Here is a 21,123-nt window from a genome sequence, read left to right as displayed (position 1 = left end):
GTCCACTCTTGTCTGGGAAGTTTTGGAGTCACTTGTCTTTGAGGGGACCATGATGCACTGGACACAGACATCTCAACAGTCATCCATGTGGACTGAAATGGAGAGACTTTCCTTCTCTCCTTTTTCTAGGGGCAGAAAATATTCCAGTTGACCCAGAGCCTGAAATAGGACCTCCAAACAGAACAGAGAGAATTGCTCAATCTCCCTGGCTGGTGGAGAGCCATATTTTAATTTGATTTAGAAAAATAAAGTCAAACGACACATCCTGTACTTCATCTTAGTGTGGTACATACATGGGTAATAATAAACACACAAGCCACATTATCCAGCTTCTGAATCCTTAGCATGCTCTCCTATACCTGCTGTCTTTCCAGTTTATGTATTTCCCTTTGTATTTCTCTTCTGCATTATAAACCCCTTGAATGCATGAAGTGACTTATTCATCATTGGATTCTAGCTGAATCCATCACAGTGCTATGCATGCACACATCAGATACTCAATAACTCATTTGTTGAGTGGAACAGAATGTTTCAGAAGTATTAAAAATGAGTGGCTAAGGACATATTACTTTATTCCAATGTTTCTTGGAACTAGTGATTTTTTTTTCTATTTCTGTATTAATTTAGATGAGGCATTCATTAAGCTTTCTTTTTAAAGTAAGTAAATAAGCATGATCCTTTAAAACATTTTATAAATGCTTAGTTTCCAAAAAGAATTCTTGGTAAATTCCTGTGATATGTAATTTTTCTTAAATAAAGTGAAATTCAAACAGAATTACGATAAAGTTGTAGGAAAGCTAATAGCAACAATAGTTTCTGACATTTTTTTGTTCCTTGTAGTTTCAAAATAGATTATTTTTCCTTTTTGGGACTTTGTGGTGCATGAGCACCCTTAATAAGAGATTGCATGTAGAAAAGTACCATTATCTAGTACAAAATTTGAGAGCATAAGTCATGACTGGAGAACCAGTATTTTGTAAGGATACTTTACAGTTACTTTTAGGCAATGTTTATAAAAGGCCTAACAAACTTGACCCTGACTTGGCAAAATCAGTCAATGATGGTTTGAATTAAGCAACCAGCTGGGGCTCTGGGGTCCTGGCCCAGCGGCTAAACTGCTGAGGCCACACTGCTTGGTTTTGCCAGACAGTCTACCATTGGGTTTGTACATAGAAATATGACCTCCTTGACTTTATAGATACACCAACCAGGCTTCTCTTACATAAGATAACATGTAAATATATTTTCTGATTAAAATGGTTATTTACCTAAGGGTTGCACACACTACTCTTTCACAGTTACTGAGCATATGGGATGGTAGCCAATATTCTTAACATCCAGTAACAAGATCACCAACCCATCAGAACAGAAGAGACCCGAGTTGGGACAAGAACATGAGTTTTCCCTGGCCATTCCCAAAGGTACTACAACCACCTGAATTCTCCACTCCTTCCCTCAGTGAGATCCCACGTCAACCCAAGAGCATGACCACCATAGCTTCCCAGCTCTAACCTGGAAAACAAGCAGAGCAGATATTTTAAAATTCTGTCCCAGGATGCTACAGGCCCAGCTGCAGGTGGCAATGATTCTAGCTTCTAGGACGAAAGACCAAAAGGAAGAAATGGGAGGGGGCAAGGGAGTAAACAACAGGGGTGAGGTGACACACTCACACTTCACCCCACTCCCTGAACTGAAACCTGTCTAGTGCACAGGGAAGAATGGGAGCAATTTGCCGAGAAGGTGATGAGCTCCTGCAGATGTTTCTCAGCTTCCAGATGTGGACAGTCGCCACCAGGTGGAATGGATGCCATCAGCACACTCCCCATCTGTCCCTGCTCTGTAGCCTGGGAGCTCTGTCACTGTGACTAGCTGTGTTGGCACGGGCCCTGGTGCACTGGCCAGGAGGCTGTGCCAGAGATTAGGGAAGGTCAGGCCCACGTTGAATAGCACCCCGGCTCGCAGCCCTTTGTCCTCAGCTCTTTCTGGGCACACAATCCCAGACACCTAAATGAATGCCGTGTCACCTCATCATAAGCACTTCAAATTTATTGTACCATTTATTGAGTGCCTTTTTCTCTTCCATTGAGAAAACTCGTCTGAAAGACTATGAAGTCTCACAGTGAATTCAAATGGGAAAAAGGATACAGATTGACTGGTGTTAAGCAGGATTGTGTGAAATGAACAGCCCTGCTTTGCATAGAAAAATCTCTAAGATCAAAAGAAGAGTGGATTTTCAAGAGAAAGATGGGTTTTCAAGATCTGACTGTGCCCGTTGTACTACGTGTTTTCATTCTGGGAAAAAGAAAGCATTTACAGCTTACTATTTATTTTAAACTAAAGCAACTGCTTTTGCTAATTCTACAGCTTGCTCTTTTTTTTGTGTGTGTGAAGTATAGGGACCAAGCACAGACAATAATGATGAAAAAGCTGACTTCAAATGACATTTTGTATGCAATTTTTAATGAAGCAATCCGTGCAAACATTTTTTTTTTCTTCAACATTAGGAGGAAAGAAAACGACCACACTTGAGTGCCTGGTGGAAAAACAGAAAATGCTTTCTCATTGCAACCAGATTTCAAAGCAGTGGAGTGTAGGGAGGCAGGGCCCAGGCCCTTAGTATTCCTCGGGATTGCTTGATTGCAAGTCTCGCAAATATGAATCAATTATGTTAGGAGGCACACCTTGCAAGAGGAGCCTGCAGAAGGAAAGGCCACCTAGAGAGGACAGAGAGGAAAAGGCAAAGTCAAAACCGTCTACACGAAAGATTATTCAGATACTACTTCCTGACTAGCTGCCTAGAAATGTGACTAATTACGTTCCAGTTAGTTACAAGATTCATTCAGTCCCTGCTTGGAAACCTTCTGGGTTTAGTACATTTAAAATTTAAAGCGCTTGGCAATGGGAGGAAAAGCAAGTTCCCAGCAGACCCATGGCAGTTTTTTGTTCCCTGCTATTATTCAGTCTTAGTTGAAATTCCTGACTGGTTGGAAAGTAGTATCTATTGGTCTTGGAGAGGTTTTGGGATTCTTCTACAGATGATTTAAGCCTCCTGACTGAATAGTAGAATAAAGACAAGCCATGTTACGAATCAGCAGGAAGAGCTGTTCCCTGTTTGTTAATGTTCTTTTTGTTGTTGTTGTTTTACATTTTATTTATTTATTTCAGAGAGGGAGCTCATCAACGGAGGAGCAGGGGGAAGGGCTGAGGGAGAGAGAGAGCATCTCAAGCCGACTCTGCACTGAGGGGGAGCAGATGTGGGCTCCATCTCATTCTCACGACCCTGAGACCATGACCTGAGCAGAAATCGGGAGACAGACGCTTAACTGAGCCATTCAGGCGCCCCTTGTTGATGTCCTTTTTAATTAAGCACAAAGACTTCCTATTCAAGTATATTAGAGGAGAAAATAGGGACCACTCCTTTAACTGTGGCTATTTATACCCTGTCAAAAGTGCAAAAATTGGAAAGATTTTGTTAAAAAGAGTAAAACCCATCCAGTATCTTCTGAAGGTGAAACACCTACTGATATTTCAAACTTATCTTCCATGTTTCTGAATTATATTTAAAAAATAAAAGTACCCCTCACCAGAGAAAAACCAGAAAAATTCATGGTCCTTTACAGAAGTGGTTCACTACTTGCTAATAAATTCACGTCCAGGCAAAAACAGCATGCCATTTGAACATTCTTAAAACTTATTTAATGCAAATTTGGGAAAGTCATTCTCCTTTTTTTAAAAAAAAAAATTCAAGTCACATATAGGTATAAATGATGCCACTTATGTACATGTCCATTCCTTGATGCAAAGCGTTCAGAATGCTTGGGTATCATTTTCATCTACATTAAATGCTTTAATTCATGCTCTACTGCATTCAACAACTTGCTTCATGTCAACGGGAGATTGCTGCGATGAATAAGTACTAGCTGTTAATTTCAAGATACTTAAATACAAATTAAAACTACAAAGTTAGAGATTTTAAATCGTCTATTTTCATTGGATTACATAATGAAAATCATGCCATACTCCACAGGCTTTGTATGGCTTATGACAGTCATAAGCTTCATATGCCAAAACCATATGAAAGCTTACCTTAGATGATAATATACATTCAAAAATCCTTACTGTGCTACAACTAAGGGAAAGAGAGAGAGAGAAAGAGAGAGAGAGAGAGAAGTTGTAAGCATTAATAAAGTGCTAAAACCAAAGTTGAGTACTTGTTGGATGAAATTATAGTCATAATTATGATGAGGTGATGTCATTAATCCTTAGTCATGTGAAAGATGTAGGAAAGTAGAAGCGCATGGAATGAAGGGCAGGGATCCAGTCACTTCAAAAGGATCATTAATATGTAAAACATTTATTAATATGCACAACCACTTTGCCTGAACGAGTGGCAAAGCCAATCTGATTGTACAGTGAATATTTATGGTAAGAGCTTCCAAACCATCAGCTTAAAAAAAAAAAAAAAAAACCTACAACATATATATATTGTGTTTTTCAACAAAAGAAAAACAGAGACAATAGACAAAGCATTAGTGTACATATATATATGTTGGAATTCTAAAAGGCAAAATTATCAAGTAGATATAATATTAGAATAGCGTACTCTGTAACTGTATTCTGAACTGATTGTATATAACTGATGTAAATAAACACAAGGCTTAAACAAACTTAGGCTAGAAAGTAACTATATGTATAATCTATGAAACTTTAAAGAAGGAGCCCTAATTCTGTCATCTTTTGCAAGCTGATATTATCTCTGGGAACTGTAAACTCAGGCACAGATTTACATCATCAGAGTTTACATCACGTTGCTTACCCAGGCCCAAAGAACTTCATTCATTCTTCCAAATGGGGGCCCATTATATATATAGGATAGGACTCGGTTATTGCTTAATACACTAGTAATGGAGCCTGGAATTTTCTTTCAAGTTCATAAATATATGAAACAATTTTGATACTATGAAAATATCCAAAGTGTCCAACAGATAAATGGGTAGACAGAAATTCTACTGGTAAATTTTTCACTGGAAATTTTATACAGGAAAGCTCCAGAATATTGGATCCAAGTATCCCAAATAATTCTTATTTGTGTCCTCTCTCCATCAAAAATGTCCAGGATACTTTTTCTACAACTCGCAATTTAAAAACATTCAGTCTTCTGAATTTTAACATGAATCTCAGGAGACTACAGTGGAAACTATCTTAAAGGAAGATCATATTTCTCTACATTTGAAAAATGAAACTATCAAAGAAATGTTACTGATTACTAAGGTCTGATAACCTGATGTCTACAGTGAGGTCATCTTCAAATGTAGCTCCCTGGCTTTACTTATGGGGGCGTGGGGTATGGTACTTAGCTTTCTGACAAAACATACTGTCTACATTAATTAATATCCTTGAATAATTTGGCCTTCCTGTTCATGGCATAAACAGTGTATGCCATGAGCGGCTAAGAAATACAATGAAAAGCAAATGAGAAAGTCAAGCTTTACATGCAAAGTGCGATTTCATGTAAGAGGAATGGAACAGAAAGTAGAAATATCCAGTGGGATATGAACTTTTAAAACCTGTTGCTGCCCCTCCAGGAAGACTGGTTGTCCAGGGGTATTTACTCCTTGATATATCACTGTAGAATTAGAATATTTGTACCAGTATTTATTTATTCTCGGATGACATTCTTACCTTTTTTTTTTTTTCACAGCTTAACTTGATTCAAGTCACCTATTATTATCAGATAACAATCTGATGATAAACAATCTTGACTTTACTCTTAGGACCAAAAGTTTTCACCAGTATATCACAGTTGCTACCTTAATATGAACTTACATCTACGGTACATTAATTATATTATTAAATGCAATTACTATACAACTTACTATACAATTACTATAAAGGATAGGTCATCCATATGTACAATATTACTGGCTTCTATGGAAGACCCCAAATGTTGAACCATTTATGAACTAATCATTTTATATCTTTAGCAACATTCTTTATTTTCAAAGCATGCAGAAGTGGTACTGAGTTTTCATTGTTGTTTTTTTTAATCGGATATTGAGATATAAGTACCAACAATACCTTGAAAATAAGTCTAGGAGTCGAGAAACCAAATATATTTGCAACTGTTAACTTAGCCTGTGTTTAGAGCTAGTAAACAGCTAAAACGATATTTAAACTTGTAAATACTATCTCAATAGTCATATTTGACATTTTCTAAGGATATTGTTGTCTTATACTTGAGAGAAAAAAAGCAAAAAAATTTTCCTCTTATTCAGTTATGAATCTACTATGCTGTATTACTTGGTGGACAGAAATCATAGCAAAAGGAATACTTTTTTTAAAGTTCGAAAAGAACATTTTTTCAAGAAGTATATTTATATTAGAGTCAGGACTAAAACCTCTTTTTTAAAAAAATATTAATACCTTAAGTATTTGCTATGTTTTTTTCTAAATAGATATTTACAAAGTTGTATTTCTGATTTGGGGATCATAATTTCTTCATTACAGAGAGGTAAAAAAAAAGATTTTGGTTATCACAGAAAAGCAATATAAGAAAAAGAGAAAAGGGATTTATTTGCATCATGTCACACATTATCTCGTAACAGTGACTCTGACACCTGTAGGAGTTCCCATGGCCCAAAGTAGGTTCTGATTGTTGAGATAATTTTATACTTCAGTATAAAAATTATACACAATTACTAGAAAAACTGATTCAGATGACAGGTCATTCTGAGACTTTCCTACCACATAAATCCTTACATGTTTTCTTGGTTTATATGAGTTGCAACACTTCTAAAAACTGGTATAAATGAAATGCATACTTATAAATGGAAATCCTCTAATGAGATTTTTAAAGCAATTGATTATAATAGGGATATGCTGTATTCTATACATGCAATAGTAAACACTAAATTAGCAAACTTACCCATATAAATATATATATTAGAAGTTTCACAAAATAGTCAACTAATTAAAAATAGTATAAATTCCTTAACTGCCGTTTCATTAGATGAACTTTTGCACTAGTTTTTTTTAAAGTGGATTATATCACCAGAGTCATATCCCCCTGTCTTTATTCGTTCCCACTGTGCTATACATATACTAGAATTCCACTGAAATTACTATTCCTTTAGTTAACAAGAATTGCAAGTGATGAGAGAATAAGTCTACTTAAATAAATTAGAGTGAATGCAAACTGTAATAACGTCTTCTCTCCCCTCCCTTTGCCATCCCCAGACATTTTAGCAAACAATTTGGATTTTGCAGTAAGGGCAATAATTAAATGGTTTTCTCTCATTTTAGTCTATACATGAGATCTTTGATGTCATACCTTTCACCTCCAGTTTGCATTCGATCTCCACTGTCCCAAGGTCATTGACTGCTTTGCAGCAGTAAGTGCCTCCATCATAGGGGCTGGGCTTGCGAATCTCCAAAGTACAGACCCCTTGGTTGCTGAACATCCTGTACCTTGGATCATCCACAATAGCAACTTTATTTTTCATCCAGGTTATTTTGGGCTGAAGAATGAAGTAAATAGGTCAAAACATATTGGTACCTAGCATAATAATAGACTATTTAAGCCAGTGACCAGATTTTAAAGCATGTCTTAGAAAGAAAGTACATCTCAGATGAATCCACATCTACTTGAGCACGGTTCCTCTCAAATTAAATTCTACTTAGTGCTTGGTAAGAAGGCAATGAAGAGCTCTGAAGAGGCAAGCCAGACTTGTTCAGAGGACAGCGCTGGGGCTCTCTTCCCAAACAGATTCTGACGCCTCCCAATCTGATCTACAGGTCCCTGAGCTCCATTCATCCAGGAGAGTGTATGTTGCTGGGCATTTTTCAGAGAATCCCAATAAGGTGTCAGAACTGTCTGCTTTTCTTCACTTCCCTTTCCTGACATTCTTTTCTAATTCTTTATGGGCTGCTTATTCCTCCCCACCATTTCATCTCTCCCCGAACATCTCTATTCGTCATCTGGTGGAATGGGTCCACTTCCCATAATGCAAGATCAGTAATGACCAGTCACCCAGGAAGCCGACTCTCCTCTCCTTGGCCTCTGCATTATAGTCAATACCCTTGTTCCCCACTCCCACCATACTGCCTTCTCCTCCCTTAGGTAAATGCACACTCTCCACATTCTCTGTTCTACCTCTTACCTACTTTTGTGTTGCTCAGCCCCTAGAAACCTGCTTCTGTGTCTCCTTCATACCATCTTCTTCCTCCTTTTAGATGGGACCACTCACTGAGGCTTATACCTTGGACTTTGGCTTTCTGCTCACTCCTAAGCTCTAGTGAACGTCTCTCTTCCCTCCTGGCCATTCCCATTTGGATATACTGATGTCACCTGAACTCAACAGGAATTCAGGATCCTCCTCTTGTCCTCAGTATAACTTCTCCCTTGCCCCCTTGACTCCCACTCATGGTATACACGGGAAAATTACTACTTTGCAATTTTTCCAAATTCTAGGGCACTTTTCCCACAGTGCCACCCAGGAATCGATATCTCTATGGGCAACATTCATCAACTGGTTGTTCTTTCCAAATGCCAACAAGAAACCTTAAAACCCTTCTGAATTTCTTCAATCGGATGCAATTCCTTCCTTCCTAGGACTCTGTACCTTATCCCAGCATATCTTCAATTCTGCCTTGCATTATAATATCATCATTTACTTCAATCTGTTTCAGAAGATTTGATGAATTAATATTACAACTTAATTTTTCAGGTGAAATGTTATTACTTCCATCTCTTTAACTCTCAGGTTTTTATTAAGAATGGGTGTTTTGTTTTTTCCTTAGTAGGTACCCTTTAGTTAGTATAGAAATATAAGCATTTTTTATTACTATATTTAAACGGTGGGCCTGATCATCCACCAACACCACAATGCTGCACCCACCTTCCTATCCCAGAGAAAGACACAATAGCACTTGGTAGGTCTGTTCATACTATTACTCACAATTATAATGTGTCTAATATTAAAAACAGGAAAGTTGTGACTAATTCTTAAGTTTAACCAATGTGATTAAAAAACGTTACCTTAGGATTTCCTCTCACACTGCAGTTCAGGGTAGCATTGTAACCAGCCACAGCATAGGTGTTAACCAAAGGCTGAGTAAACATGGGTGCCTCCGTGAAATCGAAATCTTCAAACACTGGATTTTTGTAGATTTTACCTTAGAAGCAAGCATTAGAAATCTACAAGTTGGCCTGAGACGATGTTATTCTTGGCATATTTTACTCATGGCAAAATTCCCTGAGCTTCGAAGAACATATTAAAAACATGGGTGATCATGAAAGACTCCTAACTCTGGGAAACGAACTAGGGGTGGTGGAAGGGGAGGTGGGCGGGGGTTGGGGGGTGACTGGATGGTGGGCACTGAGGTGGGCACTGAGGTGGGCACTTGATGAGCACTGGGTGTTATTCTGTATGTTGACAAATTGAACACCAATAAAAAAATAAATGTATTAAAAAAATAAATAAAAACATGGGTGAACACCATACAACATTCATTCTGAAGGGTGTAAAGCAATAGCCAATCCCACCTGGGAGAGAGAGCCAGTGTGGTCCTATGAGACTGAAAGAATTATTGAGGAGAATTTGATGTCTGAGTATTTTGATCCACGATGTGCTCTAATGTGAGAGCAATGAGCAAGGGCTTTCAGGAGAGTGGCTTATTTGAAATGAAATTCCTGTGTCTGTGACTTGAGCCATTTCTAGACCCAGCCCAGAGGTTGTAATGAATTAAAGCTTACATTTTTAAAAAAATGCAATATTAAAAAATAAAAAGAATTGTACTGGTAAAATGAACATGCTACTCAAAAATTTTTACCACAATTTAAAAATATGTTTTATCAATTTGAATTCCTTTTCATCACATCTCTTCTTCTAGTCCTCTCCATGTGGTCATGGAAAACTGAGGTTTCCAGATGTCCAGTTGTGATACTGTGATTTATAATAAGAAGTAGATATGGTCTTCTGGCCCCATTTCTGGCACAGAGCTCCTAAAACCCTTGGAATTTCCTCAATGAGGAGAGCTATAAAGGGGTCTTTGTTAACATTAATGAGGTGACCTTGGGGCCCAAGGATGGGGACTGGTTGCCAGGGAAATCAACTCTGCGTTTAATGGATTCAAACATTAAGCCCTATCCCCAGAATTCCAGGGAAGGGAGAGCAACTTGTGTTCAATCACAAGGGCCAGTGACTTAATCACTCCCATGTAGTGAAGCCTCTATAAAACATCAACAACAACAACAATAATGAAAAGAAACCCCTCCCCCCCACACACTAGAATTGAGTCCAGAACCCCCTTATACCAGTCCACTGCTAACGCACCATCCTTGGCAATCACAGCACTCTCCTTTGTCATTGTCGCGTCCTCACTCAGGCCACACATGTTCTCAGCAAAGACCCGGAAATAATACTCATTTCCTATGACCAGTTCAGAAATGGTGGCATTGGTTCGGTGATAATGTTCAATGACAGTGAACCATTCCTACAAGAAAAAACATTTTTTTTTTTTTTAGAAAAATCATCTAAAAATACATAGCTATTCACACTGTTGATTAGAATAAATAACAGGGATGTTTCATTAACTGAAAAAAAATAGTGCTGATTTTTATATTGAGAGTAATAACAATGGATGTTTAATTTAATGCCTTGCAATAGGCTTATACTATGGCTATGTATAATTTAGTCCTCATTGACATGTTAGAGTCATATACCCTAGATGGCAACTCCTACCTTTGTGTCTTTTTCACAAGTATACAGTGTCTTCCACCTAGCTTTTGTATAGCAAGATCTAATTACAGAATTTTAGTGCAAACTTATCTAGTTTAAGAAAGAGATGATGTAAAAAAAAAAGAAAGAGATGATGTTAAATCACTAGAGAAATATTAATATCGCCCAATAAATTTTCCATAATGCTTTTAACGTGGGTTCTCCCAAGACTTTGCTCAGATATCACCTCCTCCTCAACTGCTTCCCTTTCACTCTCAGGTGGTCACACTCTATTACCTTAACTTGGCTAAGTGTTCTTTGCAGAACTTGCTGATTTTAATTCATTATACATCATAATTATATATACTGTTTTACTTATTCGCCGTCTGCCTCTTCCACTGAAGCAGACACACTGTGATAGTAAAGACAGACTTTTTTCTCACCCCTGTATCTCCAGTGACTATTATAATACCTGGCACATGGTAGGAACTCTGCACAAAATAAATGTTTATTATATACTTGAATGAATGAATGAGTGAATGAGAAGCTAAAACAAGCTTTTTAATTTTCTTTTCAGTGTTTCCTCGCATACCAAGAGGTAAAGGAGTCTCAAAAATTTATCTTGCAACCAGTAAAGAACCATGTTGCATTACATATGTTTGGTACCACTATTTGAGAAAATACATTTTCTGACATAAAAGGGAAAAGGATTTTTCTTAGAATTTTTAGGGGCCATCATTGTATCTGTATTTGAGATGTTTTGAAGACACCAGACAAATGTAGCTACATTCCCCCCTATATTCCCAAAGCATTTTACTTCGTGTATTCTGACATTTATTATAGTGTTTTATCATTTATCAGGTTTTATGATGTCTTTCTTCTTGCCTAGATTGTGAATGCTCCCCCCCCCCCCTTTTATTGGATCCAGCAGCTGGAACAGTGCTCAACGCATAGTAAATGAATGAGTATGTTAATGTGTCGGCGCATGTAATGAAAACGTTTATGAAGCTATGACTGACAAAAGGAACTTAACTGAAGGGTAGCCCCTGTCACCACAGTGAGACAATGGGGTGGTAATCTCTTGGGACTTACACTGGGCAGAGGGAGCATCTTTCGGTCTACAGGTAACAGACCAGAAATATAGGGGTCCAGGGACTGGGGATCAGCCCCTGTCACCAGGGAGAACTCAGTTACATGAAGCAATGGGAAAGTCCTGCTTCTTCTGGACTTGACTGGATACCTAAGAAGACAAACACCGGGCAAGTCTGCTGGGAGTGGAAGAACAGACAGGATGCCTGAAGGACCCTATAGAAGAACCACAGTAGCCCTGGATTCGCAGCCAGTCTCTGGGCCGAGGCCCTTCTTGCTGAGGAAATCTGAGATGTTGAGATCCTTTCCTCACCAAGCAAATCGGCTCATCCCGCTCTGGAGCTGCCCGGCTTTAGCAGAGAATGCTGCCCTAAGTGCCAAATCTTACTTAGTTGTGTAATACGCACCCAGGAAACAAAAACAAAAGGACAAAAGGACATGCTAGACATAGTTTATGGAAAGGAGAGGCTTAAGGTCCCTTCCTGTCCCCAACACTGTCCTTTCCAGCCCTCTCCCTTCTATAACTTCAGTCCAGAGGTTACAATCTGATGTGACCTCATAACCTAAACTCCTACTGAGATCTACTTGTGCAAACACCTAAAGCCTTTCTCTCAATATCATGAAGCATGACCTTTTACTTCTCCTGTAAGAAAGAAGAAGGTCTCTATGCCCTCATGTGCACAGATGGTCACTTATTCGTTCATGCACGCACAGGCAGGGTAGGGGTGTGGTGCAGTGGAGGAACTCTGAGGCAGGAATACCCAGACTTTCACACTTGAAATCTGGTGATCACGAGCAACTCCTTTATCCCTTCTGAGCCTCAGCTTCCTCAGCAACAAAATGCAGGCCACAATAACTCATCCTCTGACCCAAGGGAAAAAGTAACTTACACTAAGCTCCTTCCCTCTTCTGGACCTTTGCACACACTGTCGTTCCCTTTAGAATCTTCTTTTTCTAACTGGTACTCCTCTGTCCCTGTTACATTTCTTTTACAAGGAGAAAGACTTGCATGATAGAGATTTGAGTTAGAATCTGGAGTAAATATTTGGTGAACAAATGAATTTATTAAATTCCACTGGGTGTTGTGGCAGCTGCTTTATATTGTTTTAGCCTCACCATAACCAGGCAAAGCAAGTACTCGCATCCCTCTTTTATAGAGGAGGAAAATGGGGACCAAAGAAGGTAAGGGACCATCCCACACATGCTCATAGTGGCTGTGCTGGGGTTCAAGCCCAGTCCTGTGGCTCCTCAGGCCTTGCCCTTACTCGGAGGTCACACCATTTGCCCAGGCCCCCTGTGCTTTCCTCGCCACAGACGGCTTCGTGCCCCACCTCTACTTCTGATAAAATGGGATTCTGCTGCTGCTGCATCAGAGAAAACCAGACCTTACCATGCTCTTCTTGTCAGCCTTCTGGATTGTGTACCCCGTGATGGCTGCATTCCCATTATCCTTTGGTGGTGTCCACGACAGAGCAACGTTCTCTCCCCACACGTCCTCAATCTTCACCAGCTGAGGTGGACCTGGACGGTCTGTAAGACGAATTCACGGCACCCCCGTGAGACCCCTTTCCCTCTCCACACAGGCAGTGTCCCCCCTCACGGCGGTACCGGGATCCGGAAGCAGGTGCTCCTCCTCCTGACATGGGATCAGAAGGTCAACGGTGGCCTGAAGCAAGGTCAATGCCCATGATGCTCACGTCCCTTCCTGCTGTCACACAGGCACCTTGCTGTCTCAGGCATTCTCCTCGGGCGTGAGTACACGCCACGGGCTGCTTTGCGAGAGGGAGCACACCGACGGCGTTTACCCCCCTGCTTCATGCTTGGCTGTCGCGGCCGACTCCTGTGCTCGTGTGTAAGTGGAACCCCGTCACAGGAACAGATGTACAGACTGGCCCAGGGCACACACAGGGCCGGGCACCCCCCGTAGCCCCACACGTCTGGGAGCATGTGTCCCTCGTGCCTCCGTCCAGCAGGATACTGGAAATGTCCTCCCATCCCTGCATTTCTACCCACGTTGCCTTCACCATTCCTACGCCTCGGGGACTGGGATGCCCCAGCCAAGCTTACCTGGAAGCTCCTGACTGTCATCTTCATGGAAAGAAAAGGGTTTTGAAAAGAAAATTTAAATGAAACGTCAAACCCCATCAACCTTCCCTCCTGGTGAAGAGCCACACAGCCACCTGCTAATGGGACACGCGCTGGCCCTGGGCTTCAGATCACACAGCCCACCTGGGTAAGCATCTCTGGCTTCTGGTGAGAGGCACAGAGGCCACAGCTCAGGTTCCTCTGTCGTACCCCAAGACACCCTAAACGGGCAGGAGGAAAACTTGTTTTCTCTCTCTGCCAACACAAATTTGGAACTAGAAAAATAACTAGGATAATAATCGTTATTATTGTATAAGAAATGTCCCAGGCACTTATAACCACCCGGTAAAGTAACTACACGGCAACGTAGAAAAGAAAAGTTCTTATATGGGATGTCTGGGTGGCTCAGGGGTTGAGCGTCTGCCTTCAGTCGTGATCCTGAGGTCCTGGGATCGAGTCCCACATCGGGTTCCCCGCAGGCAGCCTGCTTCTCCCTCTGCCTGTGTCGCTGCCTCTCTCTCTCTGTCTCTCATGAATAAATAAATAAAATCTTTTAGAAAAAAAAGAAAAGTTCTTTCATATGCCTCAGAGGGCAGGGCCCTTACAGACCCTCCCAGGGGAGCTTCCATTGTTGTGGAGGCAGGCCAGGTCCAAGGACACAGGGTGCCCTCAACACTCTTCTCAACGTAACAAAAATCAAGAAGCTTTAGCCAGTGGGAAGAGAGTATTTAATTCAAAGGGCATGAACTTTTACCCAATCTGTCATAGGCAGTTGCTCCTCGGGTGAGAAAATCCTGGGTTTCAGCAAATTTGCTGAAATACAATAATAAAAATGACTGGAAACAAGGCTTCTGTAGCTCTACTTTTAAATGTATTTCTTGACATGGCAAAATTCATAGAGCGATCCAATGAGAGGGGTCCATCTGCTAGAGCACCTCCCTCAATTCCTCTAACTCTGGACAGAAGTAGGAACTATACTTATTACTTGGACAAGTGAGTGAGTACCTAGCCCTACAGGATCAACCAATTTAGTGGTTTAACTGTTTAGGTACATCTTTCTTACATTTATAAAAAAAAACTCTTCCTTCTCTGTTAAAAGCTTATTATTAGCAAATTTTAGGGATGGTAGGAAACATGTTAAGTTTTGTCTAGAAGCTACTATGTGTTTTATGCAAGAATTCAAAAAAGGAAATAGTTTCATCACCAAGGGGTTGAGAAACAGAATAAGAGAGAAGTGGATCACAAAGCAGTACAGACAGTTTGCACTAAAAAGCAGATACATTAATTTTCTTTAACACATATGCCCTAAGTCTCCAAAAATTAGTCTTTTTAGTAAGTAAGAGATTATTTGAAATACTAACAAGTCTTACTAATTCATCTATTTTTTTTTAATTTTAAAAAAAGAATTTAACAGAAATTCTTACTCTTGCTCTACTGATAAGGACAGTTAGTCCAACTACTGCTTTGACCGAACATTCTAGTTCCTTCTTCCAAACCTACCAACGATCTGGATATCAATTGATGCAGTTTCCACGAATTTTTCTACTTTGACTTGCAGGTCATATTTCCCAGAGTGGCTCCTCTCTGCTTTTCTGATAAATATGATTGTATCAGTCTCAGAGTTGCGAATGTTTATTTGATTCTTATCAATTTCTGCACCATCTTTCTTCCAAGTTAATTCTGGTCTTGGTTTTCCCTAAAAAGACAGAAAAAGTCTAGGAGGAGGGGGAATCAGATTGTCTCAAGACTTTTTTTCAGTGTTACAAAAACTGACAGTTGCTTCCCCCATTCTGGGCAAGGGTGGAGAGCCTGGTGGTCAGCAGCCTGGGCAGAGGCATAATACCCGCCTTGCCTGGGGACTGCATGCTTTGTGCAAGGCACTGCTTTAGGTGCATGATGCTTATTATTTCCTTTAATCTTCACAGCAAGATAATCGGCATCATTATCCTCATTTTTTGGGTAGAGGAATTAAATGACATGCCCAAGGCCTTGTGGCTTAAATAAGTGCTGGAACCAAGTCTTATATCCAGGTCTGTCTAGCTCTAAAGCCTGCACAACACAGCATAATTGTTAAGAACATGGGCTCTGGGGCCCTGGAATCTGTATTTGGATGCTAACTTCTTAATAGCTGTGTGATCTTGGGCAAATTACTTAAACTCTCCATGTTTCAATTTCCCAATCTGTAAAATGAGAACAATGATAGCACCTATCTCACAGGATGTTTATAAAGATTGAATCCGGGCATCTGGACGGCTCAGTGGGTTAAGAGTCTGCCTTCTGCTCAGGTCAAGATCCCAGAGTCCTGGGACTGAGCTCTGTATGCATCAAGTTCCCTGCTCAATGGAGAGTCTGCTTCTCCTTCCCCTCTTGTGTTCTTGCTCTCTCTCTCTCTCTCTCTCTCTCTACCCCCTCTGCCAAAGAAGTAAATAAAATATTTTTAAAAAATTAGGTGCAGAAACCTAAATTCCAATTCTAGAACCATGCTGACATAACAGCCACAAGCTACACACTGCTATTTAAACTAAAACTAATTAATATTAAGGAAAATTAAAAAATGAATCTTCCCGGTTGTGTTGGTTCCAAGTATCACATTTCAAGTGCTCAATGCTCATATCTGGCTGGTGGCTACCATATTGGACATGGATGCTATCAAACATTTCCATCATTGCAGAAAGTTCTACTGGACTGTGCTGTCTGGAGGCATAAAAGGAGTCCAAGTAATGGGGTGGTGGTGCAGTTTGTGTGTGTGTGTGTGTGTGTGTGCACACGTGCGCACGCACACACGAGACTAAAATTGATTATTGTAGGTGAAGGCTGGTTAATCTTGTAAACCACAGATTGTTTTGGGGAACAATGATTTAACAATGTTTGCATTGTTCAGTTTGTGGCATCAAGATTTCAACACTCAGTTATCCTTCCTTTGCTTTGGGCTAAGTGTGGAAAGTAAGTACACGCTGTTTTCCTGAATGTGACACCAAAAGCTTCCCTTAAAATGAAGACCAGTTTTACAGATGTGCAGGGCCAGAATCTTCAAGCATTCCTTATTTTTGGCCTCTCCTTGGTATTTCCTGTCTACCCAGCTGTAGTTCCTGAGCTTCAGACAGCCCAAGCTAGGTGTCATTTGTCTCACGCAGAAGGAAAATCTATCAGTTCAACAGATTTCTAACAAGCACAAGATTTACTCACTCCCCAAATCTCTTCCATTATTTATCTACTTTCCCTCTGACAAAAATCCTGAAGCACGAGGAATTTAAGTGCTAGAGTACCTATCTCTACTTCCTAAACTCTCCAGCACTGGAAAGAGAAAATAATTAACCCTGAATTATTACCTGGAAAGGTATAACCAGATTGACGGCTTCTCCAACTCTGCGGATATAAGTCTGCTTCAAGTGCCTTGGGATGCGAATCTTTGGAGCCTCTGAATGAGAGCAGAATAGCATAATTGTGTGATGAGTAGAGCACACTGGGAGTAACCATACACAAGCATACAGCACAATACTCACTGGGATATCCTTGTGTAGATGTCTCTACGGTAAAATCTTAGGTGTGCTATTACTAGCTAACTTTGCTGCCAAACGTTTTCTTCAAGCAGAGATGTTTTCACAGTTTGACTCAACAGAATGTATCCTTGACCTCCCTGATTTCATGGCAACTTCCTTGACCTCCCTGATTTCATGGCAACTTCCTATTTTTATAGTCATTATAAGTCTAAAGCAACTTCATAGAAAAACACTAAATTTTCTCTTAGGACCTTATATGCTTTTTTCATAATTTCTAATAGCAAGTGTATTTATTCTCCAGTGAACATTCCACAAAAGATCTGCAGGCACATTAGCTGGTAGGACTACCCATTTTTTTTTCTCACCAGAAACAAAACCAAAAAGTGCTTTTTATGCAGGTAATTCTGTTGGAATTGGACAGTAACTTTCTTTCTGTGTGGCTAGCAGTACATAATAGGCTGCTCCAGCCCACTCTATATTGATGTTCATTAACTGAACACCATAAAGATATTAAACCATGTTCGCAGTCCATCAGAAGCAGGGAGTCAAAGGCTCTTATGCCCACAGGGATGAGGCAGTTCTCATCACCTGAGTGCTTAGTATGTGACAGACACTGGGCTAAATGCTTTTCATAGGGGACTAATTTAGATCTCAGGGCCACCTAGTAGGATGGGTACTGTTTTACTTCATGATAAAGAACAGGGGCATAGGAGGTTAGGCAACTTGCCCTTGGTGACAGCCAGGATTAGAAGCTGGAGTTATCCTTGAGTGCCTACGCTCAGAAGCATGGACTTCAGAGTCAGAGATCTGGTTGGAGTCCTATATCTGATATATAGGAGTTCTGGTTTCAGACCTCTTCTTCCATAAAATCAGAATGATGAAAGCATGTAATTCATAAGATTGTTGTGAGAATTAAATAAGACTATGTATAAAGCATTTAGCAAAACAGTTGAGAATAATAAGTGCTCAATAAACTTTAGGAGATAATGGTGATGATGATTACCACATGTTGGGGCTGGAAGAGAACCTGGAGATCCTGAGCTCCCTAACTTTACATATGAGGAAAAAGAAACTCAGCCAAATTCTGCAGTAAACTAAACCACCATCATAATAAAAGATAACACATATAGAGAGCTTATGTTGTGGCAAGCACTCTACTAAGCAGTATCAGGAATCAATGGATTTAGGCCTCAGCCTCTTGATGTGTCAGGTACTATTATCTCTGTTTTGCAGATGTTAAGAAATTAAGGCTCAGGAAGATCAATCAAGTCTCGTGCCCGAGGTCACACAGCTAATAAATGATGGAAATAGGATTCAACATATAAAGTATGTCTCCAGAATCTACTAAGACAATATGCAAGCTTCATGCTTTCATCTACTCATCCATCCATCCATCCATCCATCCTGTAACTCACTTCCTAAAGGCTTCAGTCAGCCACCCCTTAAGTCTGTGGCAGAACATGGTCTAGAACCTAAATATCCAGGCCCCCAGCCCAGTGTTCTTTCCCTGGAGCAGCTACTCTCAAACGTTTTGGTCTCAGTATTTTATCACACTCTTAAAAACTATCAAGGACCCCTGCCAAAAGAGCAATTTCTTGGCTTGGTTTACGTGTGCTGTATCTATCAATATTTATGCTAGTAGAAATGGAAATAGGACTCCTGGGATGTTTACTTATTAATTTACAAATAAAAATATAAATAACATTTTCATCATATTAGTTTACATTTTAGCAAATCTACTTAATGTCTGGCTTAATAGAGGATATCTGGAGTCTCCTATTTGTCCCTGCCTTCAATCTGTTATATGTTGTATTGGTTGAAGTCATTTAAATAAAGAAAATCTGGTTTCACAGACAGGAGAAATATTTTAATAAAGTTTTTAGACAATTTTGGATATTTCTTTTTGATTCTACAGTAAAGGTGGGCTGCACTGTGAAACCTGAAACCATTTCAATTAACTTTTCACACTCTGTTACACTAAAATCCATTGGTCTAGCTTACATTTTTAATATACATTTTACCCATGCATTTTTTTTAAAGATTTTATTTATTTATTAATGAGAGACAGAGAGAGAGAGAGAGAGAGAGGCAGAGACACAGGCAGAGGGAGAAGCAGGCTCCACGCCGGGAGCCCAATGTGGGACTCGATCCCTGGACTCCAGGACCACGCCCTGCGGCTAAACCGCTGAGCCACCCAGGGATCCCATCATGCATGTTTTTTAACATGCATTTGTCATTTGGAAAATATTGCTTCACTAAATTATGTGGATCTTCCAAATGTTGACACATTCCGTTATTCGATTTCAAAAAATTACATTCATTAATGTTACTGCTTATTTATTGAGGACAGTTTTAAGTGTTGAGAGCTGTCAAGTCCATGGGGGTGGATATAAGTTTTCCAAAATTCTAATTTTTGCTTGAAAGCTCACTTTTTTTTTTCATTGAAACACTGACAACAAATGCTATAAGTTGTTTTCTGTGAAGTAACAGGCTCATTGCATCCATTTTCTACAAAACACCTGCCAAATAGCCAGTCATTTTTTTCAAGTAAAAATGGAATATTCTGAAAAAGGTCACTAGTTTAGCTTCTCACTCAGTTGCACAAGTGCTATTTCTAGAGACCATCATTGCAGTACAGTATGTAATGTAAAACCACTATATGTACTTTGCATTTCATTGCCTATAGACATTTCATTGCCTATTTCCTATAGACATAGGAAAAATGTGTACTCAAGGACCAAGGTTTAATAAAATTAATTTTTATCCTTCATCAAGAATATGCTGAGGTGGGGCACCTGGGTGGCTAAGTCAGTTAAGTGTCTGCTTTGGGCTCAGGTCATGATCCCACAGTCCTGGGATTGAACCCCTGCAGAGAGTCTGCTTCTACCCCTCCCCCGGTTTGTGCTCTCTGTTTCTCAAATAAATAAGTAAAATCTTTTTTAAAAAAGGAACATGCTGAGGCAAAGCTGGCCCTTTTATTTGAGCTATGAGTGCAAGGTGGTGAGGAAGATGGGAATAACTAGCATAGTTTGGTGGCACTGACTTGGTCTGTGCTAAGCCCCTGCAGCTGTACCCACTATCACTTTTGCACCATCAGTGCAGATGTCAAACACTGAAAAGGGCAACTAGTGTGTTCATTTCGTTATGAAGATGCTCATTGGAGCCAGGCTGCTGCCATGTCTTTGCCCTGACATTCATACCTCCTTCTCTTCAGTGTGAATTGGCAGCCCAGCCAGTGCTGGCTCTTGGAACCTGGTGAGGTCCTCATATGGAGTTACGAACTCTGAGCTGACCTCCACACTGATGGAAAAGAGTTGTTTGGTTCATCCCTAGCTCCCTGGGGCATAACAACACATCAAAGGAGTGACGCAAAATAGTAAGTTTTGAGAAAGAAAGGGGTTAAAAAATAAAACCAAATAATGTTGGAGATGGAGGCCAAATTTCGAAAGCCTTGCCACTCACCTATGATTTCCTTCACCAGAATGGGCTGGGAGTAGTACTTAGGCTCACTGGCTCCCGCGGCATTAATAGCCTTCACGCGCACAAAGATCCTTGCATCCGTAGGCAGGCCCGTGATGGTGAACTTGGTCTTCTCAATCAGATCTGTGTTTGCAACTATCCAATCTTCAGCTGGAAGTCCATAAAAGAAAAAGAAAAGAAGGAGAAAAGGTGTTTAGTGAAAGAAATCATCCTAACTGGTATAGTTGGCTCCAAACTAGTATTTTACTCAT

The 21,123-nt window shown here is 40.1% G+C and overlaps 1 protein-coding gene across 17 annotated transcripts in view; it reads right to left on the bottom strand.

Annotated features, from left to right (window-relative positions):
• Positions 1 to 2,438: 2,438 nt before the first annotated feature.
• The window catches only part of MYBPC1 (myosin binding protein C1), an 85,361-nt gene continuing 66,676 nt past the window's right edge, over positions 2,439 to 21,123 (bottom strand). For 9 of the 17 annotated variants that reach the window (XM_025438916.3, XM_035699397.1, XM_035699398.2 and 6 more), the window contains 8 exons: positions 20,855 to 21,022; positions 17,222 to 17,310; positions 15,393 to 15,588; positions 13,198 to 13,337; positions 10,335 to 10,494; positions 9,038 to 9,174; positions 7,331 to 7,517; positions 2,439 to 2,714 (listed from right to left, as the gene is read on the bottom strand). In XM_025438916.3, coding sequence (XP_025294701.1) covers positions 2,614 to 2,714; positions 7,331 to 7,517; positions 9,038 to 9,174; positions 10,335 to 10,494; positions 13,198 to 13,337; positions 15,393 to 15,588; positions 17,222 to 17,310; positions 20,855 to 21,022 — 1,178 coding nt within the window. In that variant the 3' untranslated portion in view covers positions 2,439 to 2,613. Of the gene's footprint in view, positions 2,715 to 4,086; positions 4,130 to 5,558; positions 5,627 to 7,330; positions 7,518 to 9,037; positions 9,175 to 10,334; positions 10,495 to 13,197; positions 13,338 to 15,392; positions 15,589 to 17,221; positions 17,311 to 20,854; positions 21,023 to 21,123 lie in introns of all 17 variants that reach the window. The other 8 variants (XM_035699403.2, XM_035699404.2, XM_025438919.3 and 5 more) reach the window with 7 other exon arrangements.

This window comes from Canis lupus, chromosome 15 (genome assembly GCF_003254725.2).
Source record: "Canis lupus dingo isolate Sandy chromosome 15, ASM325472v2, whole genome shotgun sequence".
Taxonomy (NCBI): Eukaryota; Metazoa; Chordata; class Mammalia; order Carnivora; family Canidae; genus Canis; species Canis lupus.
This window is presented reverse-complemented; position numbering and strand designations above follow the sequence as displayed.